Source organism: Juglans microcarpa x Juglans regia, chromosome 7S, assembly GCF_004785595.1.
Source record: "Juglans microcarpa x Juglans regia isolate MS1-56 chromosome 7S, Jm3101_v1.0, whole genome shotgun sequence".
Lineage (NCBI taxonomy): Eukaryota > Viridiplantae > Streptophyta > Magnoliopsida > Fagales > Juglandaceae > Juglans > Juglans microcarpa x Juglans regia.
Genome location: NC_054607.1, coordinates 5,932,959 through 5,948,977, shown reverse-complemented (window position 1 = coordinate 5,948,977; position 16,019 = coordinate 5,932,959). Strand labels below are relative to the sequence as shown.

Sequence of the window (16,019 nt, the reverse complement as noted above, 5' to 3'; positions counted from 1 at the left end):
GTTTTAGGAATGTTTTATTTTGAGTTTCTTAGATGTTACGCCCTTTCTGTGATATCGGTGGTCTTGAATCCTTAACGCTTCAAATTGAGCCATGCAACTCCATAAGAAAAGTTTGGTTTTTTTTTCTGTAAGGCTAACAGAAACGCCCACCCCAATAAAGTCCATGTGACAATAGGAGATTCAGTGCGTGTTTCTTGGTGAGCAAGTTACTCTTAGTGTAATCAAATCGTTGCGACCTAAACATAATTGAAGTTTCTGATTTTCTCACTCTCTCCTTAGAAGTTCTGTAAACTTGGTTTACACCTCAATGGCAATACCGGCGGATGCTCCAAAATTCGGTAGAAAGAGAAAGCGAAAGAGATTAGCCTCCCAAAAAAAGCTCACTGTAGGTGAAAGAGTGGAGGTGATACAATGCTCTGCCTTTGTTTGAGGCGTCTTTCCTTGTCTTCATTGTTTTTTGTTAGCAATTCATGGGTTGTGATTTTCTGTCTTAGTATAATTTTTGTGAATACCCAATTGAGTTTGTTATTCATTCGGTATATTGATTATTTTATTCTACATCGATTCATTTTAGGCATATTTTGATTATTTGATTTTTCTCATAATATTCTTGTCCCCATATGTGGCCGGTTTATGGTTTGTATGGCATTCATGAAAGCCTTCAGTCGAGGCTCTGTTTTGGGGAAGAAAGAGTGGACCTTTTTTTTTTTTTTTGGTTTGTTGAGAATTCCAGGTATTATGTTAAAAAAAGATGTAAACTTTTGCAGGTAAGGAGTGAGGAAGATGGGTTTCAAGGCTCATGGCACCCTGGGAGTGTCATTGCATGTTATAACCAAGGTCGTCGTGTAAAGTACGACCATCTCCTATGCAATGATAAGTCTGATAATCTTGAGGATGTCGTGTATGTTTCACGTTCATTGAATGGCATTGGTTCTACTGATGCAAACAGCTGCAAGTATCGTGGGTGTATAAGGCCGACGCCACCTCATGTGGAGTTTAATAAATGGGTCCTTTCCTATGGTCTTTGTGTGGATGTGTATTACCAGGAGGCTTGGTGGGAAGGTGTGATTTTTGATCACGATGACGGTTCGGATGAGAGAAGGATTTTCTTTCCTGATTTGGGCGATGAATTAAAGACAGGAATTAACATGTTGAGAATTACTCAGGACTGGAGTGAGTCTACAGATAATTGGCAGCCTCGTGGGATCTGGTCATTTCTCAAGTTGATTGAGGAATATGAGCAAGAAGGATACCTTGGTGTTTCAGTAAAGCAAATTTGGTATGACGTGCGGGGAAAAAAAGGTTTTGATGAGATTGAGGAGTGGACTTGTAACAGGGAAGACTTGTGGAAAGAGTTAATGTTGGAGGTCATTGACGATAACTTAAGTATCATCCTAAAAGATGTGTTTCAGGTTTTTGATCATTCCGTGAGCTTGTTACAAGAAACCAGTGGAGGATTGAAATCAGCTAGAACTCCTGTTGACACTGATACAAGCCCTGAATCAAATTTGGATAATTCTCATGCCATCGTCCCTGTTGAGGAATTGTGCAGTGATCCATTTATTGATCAAGAGAAGCCTCCTCCTATGGATGAACTATTCTCTGATATGAATCTTTTGGCTGACTCAGATGTACCCTGCCACAATAAAGCAGTGTCTTTGATAGCTGAGAGATTGTCGGCATTACCTTCTAGCACCAATTTAGTGACCATTGGTGAAGAACTCTCTAGTACTAATTCGGTTAAGGTCAATGGGAAGCGCAGATGTTTTACACGCAAAAGAAATTGGCTACCTGCTGGGCCCAACGTGCTTCCTGAACCTGCATTCTGCGCGCATGCTGTTACCGAGTATGCACTTTTGAGAATGAAACATAAGAAGCCGGGGAATTCTTTAGCCACAGATGTGCGGAAGCATCTTTCATACCTGGGATGGAAGATTGACTTTATTAGATATAAGGGTGAGAATAGACTACGCTATACCTCACCTATTGGGAGATGTTACTATTCACTTCTCCAGATCTGTCAAGAAATGAGGGGATCCACTACAGAGACGATCTCTTCATTCTCGGAAAGTCAGAGAAATTTTCATATATCTCAAGATGATACACCTTCATTTTTGCTCCTAGAACAACCTCAAGCAAATCAGGATCCTTATTTTTGTTCTCAAACTATGGCGTCTACGCAGTCTGATAAACTTGGAGAGAAACCAAAATTTTGTCATCAAGCTGTTGTGGATAATGATATGCATGGACAAGTTAAGAGCTCCCAAAAATTAAAAAGAAGAAAGGTTTCTAGACCATTGCCAAATTTGAGAAATGATCTAGGAAGTATTTGCCCAACTCGTATGCTGCTATCAAGGAAAAGAGTACAGGAGGTGGTTACTCCTAGATCCTCACATCGCAATCCTCGAACTGTACTCTCTTGGTTGATAGACAACAATGTGGTGTTGCCGAGAGCAAAAGTACGCTATTATAAGAACCACCGTTCATTGGCTGAAGGGCAGATAACTCGTGATGGGATTAAGTGCAGTTGTTGTGAGAAGGTGTTTACTCTTTATAACTTCGAAGTTCATGCTGGTAGCAAAAACCACAGACCAGCTGCTAGTATTTTTCTGGAAGATGGAAGGTCTCTGTTAGATTGCCAAATGCAATTGATACGTGCTAAGAAGTTTAAAAACTTCACAAGAAAACCACATGTTAGAATGAAGAGAAGTTCTCGTCAAGGCGAGAATGACAGCATTTGTACTGTTTGTCACTATGGAGGTGAATTGATATTATGTGATAAATGTCCGTCTGCATTCCATAAGAGTTGCATCAATTTGAAGGTAGATTTTTTTTCTCCTGATTCTCCACTCAATATCACCTTGTTGTCTGATTCCTTTTACTTCTTTATCCCAAAGGCATATATTAGGAATTATATGATTGAGGTCTTTCTTGTATTGGACTGCATATAGGATGTTCCAGATGGTGATTGGTTCTGCCCATCATGTTGTTGTGGAATTTGTGGACAAAAGAAATTCGGAGGCAACAGTGAACATCAAGTTGATGATATTGTTCTCACATGCTATCAGTGTGAGCATAAATGTAGGATAACTTTAATCTATCTGTAGCTCAATTGCCTATAACTCAAGGCTTTGCAAATGCATATTCTGACATTCTTCTAATACCTTTTTTCTCAATTTGATCTAGATCACATTTACTGCTTACAAAATAGAGGGGCTGCTGGCATGGAAATTTGTCCTGAAGAAAAATGGTTTTGCTGCAGAAAGTGTGAGCAGGTTTTAAACCCACTTTTTTCTAATACTAATATTTTGTGTCGGAAAGTGTTGGTTTTGAATTTTTTTTTTTTTTGTTTTGTTTTGCAGTTCATCTCTTAATTCATATATAAAAATATGATATAATCGCGGTGCTTTTATTGGTTCATGTGAACTCATAATAGCTTTCTCAGGATAATTTTCTACAAATTGCAACCTGGCATTGCATGCCAAAATTAACGTGAAAGACTTGTTCTTCTGTATCTTTTCTCTTATGGCTTCTGTTTTCATGTCAAATTTGAAGTTTAAGCCTCAAATCGGAGGAGGTATTACTCGAGGAAAAGAAAACTAAAGAATTGGATCATTCCAAGCCTGATGGCAAAGTAATTATAGGGTTACAACTCTATATTGATAGGCTTGAAGAGTCAATTCAAAACCAAATGTAAAAGGTAGAACTAAAGAATAATCCAAATTGGTTTTTTTACAAGTTTTCATTGTTCCTCTAATATGTGTGCCAGAGTTTATGAAGCAATGGAAGATTAGAGGTCTTGGCTCCTTTGCAGTTTCTTGTCCATGTTTGCAATTTCTATTTTTTTGAAAAAATAAGTTTATGATATCATTAATGTGATCTGAATGTGTAGAAATATTCGTTACAGAGATATTCTCAGTTCATAAAAATATTAAAAGAGCAATTGAGTGTGCATAAGTGGCCTTTATCTTTTATTTGGAATGGGATGCGAATCATGCATGATTTGAATTTCATGCTCATTTTATTCTTTCAGTAGCTGGTGTGGATAGTGTGTTATTCATGAGGAAAAGTATTTTCTTTATCCATGTTAAATCACATAATACACGGGTTTTAGGATCGTATTGTTTTTGCAGATATTTTGGGGCCTCCAAAATATTTTAGGCAAACCAATTCCAGTGGGTGAGGACAATCTGACTTGGATGTTGTTAAAGCCTATGACACCTGATAGTCATGATTTAGAGGCCTTGTCAGAGAATTACAGCAAGCTGAATGTTGCTCTTGGTGTGATGCATGAGTGTTTCATACCTATGAAGGAACCTCGCACTCGCAGAGATCTTGTTGAAGATGTTATTTTCAGTAGAGAGTAAGAACTTTCTTCTGCTTTTGTTGTGTTCATCAACCACACCAATCCAATAATTATTTTATTTCATAGTAACACAACTATCTACTTAATTTAAGGCCCCATCTAACAATACTATCATTTACTGTTACCTTTGTTCAAATAATGAATGCAAATTTGTGAGAGAATTATTACTGAATCTGGACTTTAATTATACTCAAAAGCAAAAAGCACTAAAATCTTAAAATTTGGATCTTTGTGGCAGCTGTGCCTCTATCAAACTGCCAATATGCTGCTCCCTTCCCCCCCTCATTTATTTTCAGTACAGAAGCATGATTTTTGTGATGCGAAACATTGCAGGTCAGAGCTTAATCGTTTGAACTTTAGAGGGTTCTACACAGTGCTTTTGGAGAGAAATGATGAGATGATTGCTGTGGCTACTGTACGGTGAGTCTGAAATCCCTTAGTTTTTGCTTGGTCGAAGTGTGGCATACTGAATGGTTGTTTTTCTTTTACAGGATCTATGGAGAGAAGGTGGCAGAAATGCCTCTTGTTGGTACAAGGTTCCGATATCGTCGTCGTGGAATGTGTCGCATACTGATGAATGAGCTGGAAAAGGAAACTTACGTTTTTCTCAGTTTTTTTCTTTTGGTGGGATAGGGGGCTGGAAGGGCAGAACATTGACTTAATTAGTAATTTTTTTTATTTTGATTTTTTTTTTCTTTTCTTCAGAGGCTCAAGGAATTAGAAGTTGAGAGGCTTCTTTTGCCTGCAATTCCTAGTGTGCTGAACACATGGACGACTTCTTTTGGGTTTACAAAGATGACAGATGTTGAGAGATTTCAATTTTTGGATTCTACTTTCTTGGATTTCCCAGACACCATTATGTGCCAGAAACTCTTACGAACCAACCCTCTGACTGATTCAAGACCATCAAGAGGTATCTTGAACATTCATGTATATTATATTCAAAGGGAAGCAAATTCATTAGATTACTGTAAATACTTCATTTTGCAGGAACGCAGCATGATCTTGTCTGTGGAAACAGGGATAACAGTGATTTGGATCTGTCTGGTGCCATCTCTGAAGTATATCAATCAGAAAAAGTTAATGAAAGCAGAGTTTTGGACCAGGGATTGGTGGTGTATGTCTAAGTTCTCACTTCCTCTTTAAATAAAATAAGTGTAGGATTCTATCTTCAAGGACAATCAAACTCCATATTATTATAACTTTAGAACGGGTTGTGTGCGTATATATATATATATATATATATATATATATTTATATATTATATTTTTCTTTCTGTACTAGAAATGGGTTGCTGGTCTATAAAACTAAGGCATTCCTGTTAAATAGGTTGTTTGCATTAAAAAAAGAAGAAGAAGAAGGCCTAAGAATGTGTGAGAGCCCTTTCTCTTAGTTGTTGCAGCTCTGAATGGAAGTCCCATTTGGTAAGAAGTCAGATAGTGAGAATTAATATACCATCTGTCTTCAGGGGGTACTTGAAAGTTGAGTTTGATCTTACAATTTAGGCAAGTAGTTTATAAAAGTTTTGTGCATGATGTATCTCATAGATCAAACATTCTGTTATCTTACAGAATGGGCGGTTTTGGGTTGGGACTGATTATTTTAGAATCTTTTTAACCATGGTGCATTGCATGGACTAATTGTACATCCTGATGTTTGGTTGCCTACCTTTACATATAGCTTGTTGGCTGTTTGAAGGTCGTTTGGCCAAAGAGTAGGAGAAACCCATCTCAACCCTGAACCCCTTTATTACCCTTTGCCTTATGAGCCAAGCTGGCACCATCCTACTGGTATCATAGCTAGATCCATATCTGAGTCTAAACCCACTCCACCCTTTGCATGCCACACGCTGGTCTGATTGACACTAGAGTTGAGTTCCTCTTTACTCGAAAGCAGAATCATCTTTTCTCAGGTCTTACAATGCCATTCCCTCTGTTTGGGCAACAAACGGGCTCTCTTTTCCACTATCATCAACCCATATTGCCTAGTGCCTACCCCATACCAACATGCTAGGTCGTTGTTGAGCATGTGTTTTTCTGTCTTCCTTCCTTCCTTTTACTCTTCATTTCCTTCTACTCACTTTTATCTAGTTGATGGGGATAGTTTCATTATTTCTGCTCCTCTGGAAATCAGAAACTTCGCTCCTATATGATTGATTGTTTCTTTCCTCGTGCATTTCTCGAATGAAAAATAGGAATTGTTGTTGAATTCTCTTTTGTATTTATATATGTGGTGGTGCTGGTTGTGTTGCTGACCATGCTAATTTTTTGTGATTACTGCAGGCACCAACAGATATGATAGCAACAAGCCAGTTGATATGGTTGGTTGTCAAGATATCTTACCCTCTGAACAAATCTGTTCATCCATCATTCTGCCCTTTTCTGTTTTCCTTTGCTTTTCTGGAATTTATATTTTTTTTTCACGAAAAGAGGATTTTTTGACTGGCTTCTTGACCATAGGTTGTGGATCAAAAATGTCTTGGCGAAACCAGTTCGAGGGTGCTTGCTTGAAGGTGCTAATTGTACTGATTTCAGATGCTAAAAGCAGAGGGTAATACTACAAGCTGAGTTCTTTTCTTTCCTTGTATTTTTTTTGCCTAGAAAGCTAAAGTTATTGACCTAAATTTGATCGGAGCGTAGTGAAGTGAAATTATTCTAGCTGTGTTGGGGTGAGGCTCAAAGATTGATGAGGTAGTTGTTTAGACTTTGTCAAGGAACTCAAATCTTGCTTCATTAGAAGCTTGTACAAAATACATGATAAAGAACTTGGATGTTGTTTGGTTTAGGTTTAAGCCTAATTAATGTGTCGGTAGATCAGCAGATGTGGTTATAGAGCTTACTTTTATTGTTCTTTGGTGCATGGATTGGTGTAGAAATGCAATGCAATGTCGTAATATATTTTTAGAGTTGTGCAATATACTACATCTTTGCCCTAATCTTTTCGCACTGTGTTGATGTGATATTACTTATTAACCATCTTATAAACTTTTATTAAATTATGATTGATAAATAACATCATATCAACACAATACGATATAGAGTGGGATGATTAGGAAGAATGTTTAGTAAATAACATTTTCAACCTGTTTCCAATCTTAATTGTAAGTATCATACCGAGGGAGATGCCAAGGTCGATGCTACATTGTCTTAGAAATAGTGTACTAATTATTTTCCTCTTTCCTTTGCCTGGTAAACTCCTCTTGTTGCATGAATTTCTAGTGATTGATAATGAATGATAATAATTTTTCCCACTTGTTGAGGAAGATGTTAATGTGGGCACTATCTGAGTACATATCCCACTTTTTCCCATTTGGATGGTATATGAGTACAAGTGAAACCCCCATCAACCATTAGATTAGCCCCACTTACATACCTTGCTTCCTCACTTGCTAAGAAGAGCACGGCATTAGCCACATCATCAGCAGTCAATTCCACCCCCTGCAAGTTAGCATTCATCCTGACAAAAGCACGAAAACCGGCAATGGCATCCTCATTAGTCCTCTCCTCGTCCGGCAAGTAGCTTAAAGCCAACCCTGTCGGAATCCCGTAAGGCGAAACACAGTTGACACGAATCCCATATTGCCCCAACTCAGCTGCAACATTATTGGTGAGCCCCAAAACAGCATGCTTGGACCCTGTGTAGGCATGTGGACCTACAGCCCCTATGGCACTTGATACACTGCAGAGAGAGATTATTGAGCCCTTCTTTAGTGGGATCATTATCCGAGCTGCATGTTTCATTCCATGGAAGACTCCCTTCACATTTACATCAAATATCTTCTCGAATTCTGACATGTCTGCATTGCGGATATCAGGACATTGTGAGCCTAATAAACCAGCATTGTTGACCATGATATCAAGTGTGCCAAATTTACTACAGTGAAGTCCACTGCATGGCAAACACCATCTTCTTTGGTGACATCGCAATGGACATAACATGTGTTTGGCTCACCACCCAGGGCGTCACAGACATGCTGGCCAAGGTTGTCCTGCACGTCAGCTATGCAAACCTTTGCACCATGTTTGTGGAATAGCTGCACAATGCTCTCTCCAATACCAATGGCTCCACCAGTGACCAATGCCACTTTCCCCAATAATCTGAAAGGGAGGAGGGGGGGTTGAAGTATTGATCTTATTAACAAATCTTATTGCGTTATGAAGTCCTCAAAATTCTCTTACACTTGGTAAAGTGCAAAAGATAACCAAACATATAAAAATGAGGCAATTTTAGAGAAACTACTTAATCCTCTAGAAATGTTGTGGCTTTCCCGAAGAATTCCTGAGATGATAGATCATTCATATTTACTATCAGACACTCCTGTGTGGCAAATTCTGGAGATTATTACTGTCTTGCCATGGAAATTGTGATATCCAAATGAAGAATACAGCTTAAGGTCTGGTGGGAAAAACTCTAGTCTCTTGGAAAGCCAAACAGCCAATAGAGACAATTGTATATAGTTAGGAGTACTGAAATACTACAAATTCGTGACAAAGTCTCTATCTTAAAATTAGTCACCGCTAGTGAGAAAGCAAGAAATGCTTGGCAGTAATTCGAAAAATTGACACTAATGAGGGATATATTCAGAAATCTGAAGCTAGAAGTCATAACACTTAACACACACCAAAACAGCAACCATTGTCAGACTTGGTTATATTTAATAGAATATAAATACATCCATGAATGTTATAAACGAACTAGGTTTATCCAGTCCACCAAGATTAGGGCTCGTTTGGACTTGGAGTATCTTAGAATTCTATGAATAGTAGTAAAATAGTCTTTTAGTAGTGATGAAATGACGGCCTCATTTGGATGTTGAGATGAGATGAGATGAGAAATATGTTAATAATAGTGAAATTGTTTGAGTTAAGATGTTTTATGAGATTTTGAAAAATAAGAGAGAAAATGTTAAATAAAAATATTATAAATTTAAGATATTGTTAGAATATATTTTTTTAATCTTATTTTTGTTTTGAGATTTACTTATAAAAAAATTTTTTTGAGATTTAAAAAATTTGAATTGTTTTTTATGTTTTGTTTGAAAGTTTGAAAAAATTGTAATGATTAGATGAAAAAGTTAAAAATTTGAAATTGAAAAGTGTTTATTTTGCGTTGTGTTTGGATGTTGAGATGAGCAGAAAAATTTAAGATATTTTATTGGGTTTTGAGAAATGATAGAGAAAAATATGAATAAGAATATTATGAAGTTAAAAAAAATTTTAAATATGATTTTTATTTTGAAGTTTGAAAAACTTTTAGTAATTTTTGTGTTTTGTTTTGAAATTTGTAAAATTTGAAAATTTGAAATTGAAAAGTGTTTTGTGTTTAAGTGATTTTAGAAAAAAAAAATTGTGAGAAGTTTTGAGAATTTCTCATCTCGTTAATAAGGTTGAGCTTGAGCAAAAATTCAAAAATCCGACTCTGCTCTGACTCTGAAAAAACAGAGTCGGAGTCGGAGTCTTTTTTTTCATTTTTTAGTTGGAGTCAAAGGTGACGCTGGACCGCCTTCAACTCCGATCCAATCCGACTCCAATATTGTATATATGTTATAAAAATATATATTTATCATATATACTAGTAGATTTATATAATTATATAACTAGAACTTATATAGTTAAATTAAATAATATATTAGTATGAGCTAATTATTATAAAATAATATACTTATACTATAATGTAAATAAATTAATAATAGTTTAATATATGTAAACATCATAGTATTACTATCATACATAATCAAGTATAGAAATAAGTTAGACACTAATATTGAAATAAGCCTAGTATAATAAGTTAATAACATAAAATACTTACTTAAAATATAATAACATGTAATAAAAATTAGAAAGTCTAGTATACAATTAAGTTTGAAATAAGTTAGACATTAGTATAATAACATGTTATACTGGTGTATAATAACAAGTTATACCAATGTATAATAATATGTAATTAGACACTATAGTATAAGTCTTGTATAGAAATAAATTAGACACTAGTATAGAAATAACTAATAAGTCTAGTATAATAATTTAATAACACATAATACTAATTTACTAAAGTATAATAACATGTAATTAGACACTATAATATAAGTCTAGTATAGAAATAAATTAGACACTAGTATATAAATAAGTCTAATATAAAAAGTTAATAACACATAATACTCTAATATAATAACATGTAATTAGACACTAAAATAATATGTAATACTATAGTATGATAAAAAGTAATTAGACACTATAATATAAATCTAGTATCCAAATAAGTTAGATAATTAGTATAGAAGTAAATTATAATTTAGTTTTAGTTTTAGTTTTTAATTTTTAATTTTTGGAAAACTAAAATTTGAAAGCTAAAAAAAAGAAAAAAAAAATCTTTTTTAAAAATGGACTTAAAAAAAGTCCAAAAAATCTCAAATCTGACTCCGCTCCGACAATTCTGAATCGGAGTCAAATTAGAGCCTACACAAGTCAGAGTCGAAATTCACCGACTCTGTTGTATCGTTACCCAAATGTATCCTAAATGCACAAAATTAAGTACCTCGATATGTCCTAAGATAGCCTACCTCAAGCATTTGGAAAATCCCAGAGAGACGTCCAACCGGCTGTTACCAGCATCCTGGTCACTATTTTCCTTTTCACTCTGAAAACTTCGTAAACCCAGATGAAATCAAAACCAAGGTGGTGCTAAGATTACTATTAAAAAAGTGGTGAACCTACCTAAATGATTTTCCAGCAATGGATCTAATAGAAACTCAGGTCTAAAGACAACTAGACATAATACCATAAACCAGTTTGGATAGTAAAAGAAAAATGATTCAGTCACAACAAAACAAGTAAGGAACGAAAGAAAGAACAAGAAAGCATGGCATGTTTCTTGTTGGTCTAAAGAATGAAGTCGAAGAGAAAGGCTGCTGTGTTGTTGTGGGTTACCTTTGGCTTAGAAATGAAGACTCGAGTGCCATAGCTGATGACTGTGGACAAGACTCAAGTCTCTCTCCCTCTCTCTGTTGAGGTTGTTCTTCCATCTCTCTCTCTCTCTCTCTCGGAAAATATATTTCTCTTGTTTCCTCAGTCAATAATTCTTCCTACCTGCCACTACAATTCTTCCAAATTAATGCTATTTAATTTTGGTCTCAAAGATCATTGACATTGGACTCATTAAATAAGTTTAATCTTTAAAATTTAATGAATTTATGTTTAAAATCACTGCATTAGATTCACCAAATACTAAAATCTGAAACTTTGAATTACAGTGTATTTTAATTTATCTTCAAATTTGAAGATTCGTTATTCATACTCTATAACAATTATTTTATTTACTTAAATTATTATTTCCCAATTTTAAGTCACAATATATTTAAGTTGGAAAACAATAATTTAAATATCAAATTAAAATATTAATTAACATATAATTAGTGTAATTGTAAAATATAAAAAAATAAATAAAAAATAATATTATATTATTATTTTGATGAATCTAATGATTAATCTAATGTGGAATTATGGATAGGAAGATTTTGAATTTATAGAAAATATATACTTTTCATTAAATTTTGAAAATAAAAATGATGAATCTAATGTTAATGCTCTAAGGCTACTGGAGAAATGTTACTTGATGTACCTAGTATGTCCAAGTTTTTCGTATTTTTTTTAAGAAAAATAAGTAAATTTGAAATTTACATAAAAAAATTATTTTAATAATACATCTCATACTTTTTAAATTTTTAAAGATAGTAAACAAAACTTATTCATGTTAAAATTATACCTATCATTACTTTTTCATTTAAGAAAAATTTAAAATTTACAAAAATGAAAAAAAAATCTTTTATTAACTGTTATCAAATAAATATATATAGCTGCCAAAATGAATACTTGAATACTATTTAATTTTAGAATTACGTTATATACAGTTTTAAAGAGTGTAAGTCTCATATATTATCTTTAAAAAAATAGATCTAATAAGAAAAAGTAAATTTTTTCATATATATTTTAGATTTTTCTTACTTTTTTAAAAAAAAAAGTATACGAAACTTGCATACTTTAAGACGGTATAAATCATTTCTTTTAATTTTATAATATAGATAAAATCTTTTATTTAAAAACAAATTATCTATAACTTCAGCGAGCCAACTTCGCTTGCTATTGCATTTTTTTGCTTTTTAAATGCAGTACGTTACCAAAAAAAAAAAAAAAAACTTCTAATTTTTTATGGTTGTTGATTGAAATCAGGAGGTTTTTTTTTCTTGTTATTATTAATAAGTTTAACAAATGATATTTACAGTGATGTGTAAATTTTGCACATTTTTTTTAAAAAAATTGAATATAAAATTTACATAAAAAAATTATTTTTTTAATAATAAATCATACTTCTTTTTCAAAAGAATGAAAAAAAATATACACTTTAAAATTGTATCTAACTTTCCTCGTTTACCTTTCCTTTGCCCATTAGTAGATTGTTTCAGGTTCTCTCGATGAGCCATTCATTGCAATGCGCTTAGGGTGGATTTAGATAGTCAGTTCAGATGAAAACATTTTATCTAAAGTAGTAGTTTTGGCTATCCAAATATATTTCATCTTTTAAGTTTTGAAAACATTCACTTAAATGAATAGTAAATAAACAGTATTTCATATTTTAAGTCAAAATTATCTCATTTCATCTCACTATCCAAACATATACTTAAACTACTTTATATTTGGAATTCACACCTTTTTTTTTTTTTTTATAGATATTCACAATTTCTCTCAACTTATCTCATCTAATCTAATCATTACAATTTTTTTTAAATTCTCACATAAAATAAAATAAATAATTTAACTTTTTTAAATCTCAAAAGAAAAATAATATTAAAAAAATATATCATAATAATATTTTATTAAATTTTTAATTTTAATCTAAACTTATTTCATCTAATTTATAAAAATAAACGAGGCGTTAGTTAATTTAGTTATTAATGTAAAATAATACCGAAAGTCAACTTACCGACCCTGAAAATCGATTGTAATATCGAAGGTCCCACTTCCAATGGGAAATGTTTTTTTCTAATTTCTTGACCACGTGGGATCAGATTATGAATTATGGTGCAATATGCATGAGACAGCCAATGCTGACGTATAAAATCCGATGCTTCTCGACCACTGGAAACATGTAAGGTATTCTTTGTGAACAAGATATTTTTAGATTTCTTTTTTCAAATATTCGTTTAAATATAAAATATTTTTTAATTTTACGTCTTTAACTTTTTTATCTAATAATTATCTAGTCATTACAATTTTTACAAACTTAAAAATAAATACAAAAACTAATACAACATTTTTAAATCTTAAAATAAAAATTATATTCAAATATTTCTTTTTAACTTTATATTGACAGATCTCTTACCAAAACTACACAACATCAAGACTTGCATAACTTTTGTAATTAACTTAATTTTAGGACTCAATCACATTAGTCCACTTGCCTTATATAAATCTTTCCATACTTTAGTTCATTGTACATCTATTTATTTGACAAGCTTAGTACAAAATACATAACAATTCAGTCCATTATTTCTCTCCATTTTTCCTCTTAACACTTTATAATATTTTTATCCAATTTTTTCCTCACTTATTTCTTAAAACTTAATAAAACATTTTAACTCAAATTATTTTACTATTATTTACAAATTATTTCACTATTAAGATATATATCCTAAAGAAGCCTTATTCTCATGGGTGAAAAAAAAAAACTAGTGAGCCGGTAAACCAGAGCGAACCGGTGGGTTGGGTCCGGTACCGGATTCAGTTCGATCCAGTATTGATTTTATTTTTCTCAAAAATGGTCAAAATCAATCCGGTTCCAATTGCTTTTTTCTAACACTGGACCTGTTCATAGATATATATATTAATTTATTGTATAATTTTTTTATATTATATATACTTTTTATATATAATTATATATAAAATAATTTTGTATTATATGATAAATTATTAATTAAAATAATAATAATTTTAAAATCCTATATAAACTGTATATTATCACTATAGTCTATTGTATTAATAGTTATACTAATACTATATCACTATATATATTATAATATACTATAATTTATCACTATATTATATATTATAATATACTACAATGTATTATTGCTATATTATTATATACTATGTAATATATTGGAAAAACAAACTGTTGGTAAAACTGGTTTAGGGCTGTAACCATTGCGATATCGGTTCTTCAAATCTCAAAACCGATATATACCAGTTCGGTTATAAAATATATCCAAAACCAGTCCCGTTACATCCTTATTTATTTTCTTCATTTGTGAGAGATTTACAACTAATTCACAGTTATTTTTTAATTTTTTAATTCAAGAAAAAACTAAAGGAATTAAAAGTATTATCTCATATATTAGAGATCATAAAGTCTTCATTTCTAATTTAATTAAATATTTCATATATTAACTTTATTTATTGAGGTGGCGTCTAACCAACACATGAAAAAAAATGTTAAAATATAATATAATTCAAATAATCCAATTTTGTAACAACTTATGGTGACTACAAATTACACAAGCACATGAACCTCTTTCAAATCCACCGTAAAATAAGAATTGTTTTATTTTTAAATTTGTGTGTAGAATATACCATATACATCACTTAAATATTAGAATTTAATTTATAAGATTTAAATTTTAAAATTTATCGTTCAAATTAAATTATATCATATAACACTTTATTAAGTATACTATATATTAACTTGAGAATAATGAAAAAAATAAATTATTTTCCACAGAAAAATGATGGATTGAAAGAACTCATCACACAAACACTCTTTTTCTCCTCAATCAAATCATGATAAGCTTTAAAGCGATGTAGTGTCTTCTTTAATGAGTGATGCTAGGCGGCTGTTTAGGTAAAATTCATATTTTTTATATTTTTTATTTCTTTTTTACAATTTTTCAATATTTTTAAAATGTAAAAAAAAATATTAATACACTAATGGTCACTTATTTAATTAATAAGTAGAAAATTTTTTAAAAAATTAAACACATAAATGATCAAAATGAGAAAATAAAATAAGGGCTCGTTTGTTTTTAGAGATAAGATGAGATGAGATGAATTGAGATTAAAATTAAAAAATTAAATAAAATATTATTAAAATATATTTTTTAATATTATTTTTATTTTGAGATTTGAAAAAATTAAATTGTTTATTTTATTTTGTGTGAAAATTTAAAAAAATTATAATAATGAAGTGAGATGAGATGAGATGAGATGAGATGTTTCTTGAAAACAAACGAAACCTAAGAAGATAAAGTAACATTATTCTTGTTTAATATACCCACCATCATTGTTTTGTGGAGAAGGCTATCTTTAAATTTGAACCCATCAAGTTTAGGCACTCTCAATCATAGCAGTTATCTTTGACTGACTGTATGGAGGTTTGAATCTTAATTCAGGGGTTTGATTAAAATAACTTTTTACTATTGGTGTCTCTCATCTTGAGCTTTTCATTTTATATTGTGACAATCAATTTGTACTGTATATTGTACACAATTCTGTATTTCATGAGCGCACCAAATACAATGAGATTGATTGATATATTATTTGTGACAATCAATTTGTACTGTATATTACACATAATCTTGTGTTTCATAAGCACACCAAACACAATG

General features: G+C 32.0%; 1 protein-coding gene and 1 pseudogene across 1 annotated transcript; one reads left to right on the top strand and one right to left on the bottom strand.

Annotated features, from left to right (window-relative positions):
* LOC121240507 lies at nt 1-5,005 on the top strand. The gene is made up of 7 exons (XM_041137962.1): nt 1-403; nt 768-2,822; nt 2,952-3,081; nt 3,187-3,275; nt 4,134-4,363; nt 4,700-4,786; nt 4,858-5,005. The coding sequence occupies exons 1-7, from the start codon at nt 308-310 to the stop codon at nt 4,997-4,999; spliced, it is 2,829 nt and encodes a 942-aa protein (XP_040993896.1). The 5' UTR covers nt 1-307; the 3' UTR covers nt 5,000-5,005.
* Nucleotides 5,006-7,426: 2,421 nt separating this feature from the next.
* On the bottom strand, nt 7,427-11,420 carry LOC121240510 (annotated as a pseudogene).
* Between the last annotated feature and the right edge of the window lie 4,599 nt (nt 11,421-16,019).

Coding starts and splice junctions, on each gene's coding strand:
- LOC121240507 (XM_041137962.1), top strand. CDS start 308: ATGGCAATACCGGCGGATGCTCCAAAATTCGGTAGAAAGAGAAAGCGA. Junction 404..767: donor CTGTAGGTGAAAGAGTGGAG/GTGATACAATGC, acceptor AAACTTTTGCAG/GTAAGGAGTGAGGAAGATGG. Junction 3,276..4,133: donor GCTGCAGAAAGTGTGAGCAG/GTTTTAAACCCA, acceptor TTGTTTTTGCAG/ATATTTTGGGGCCTCCAAAA.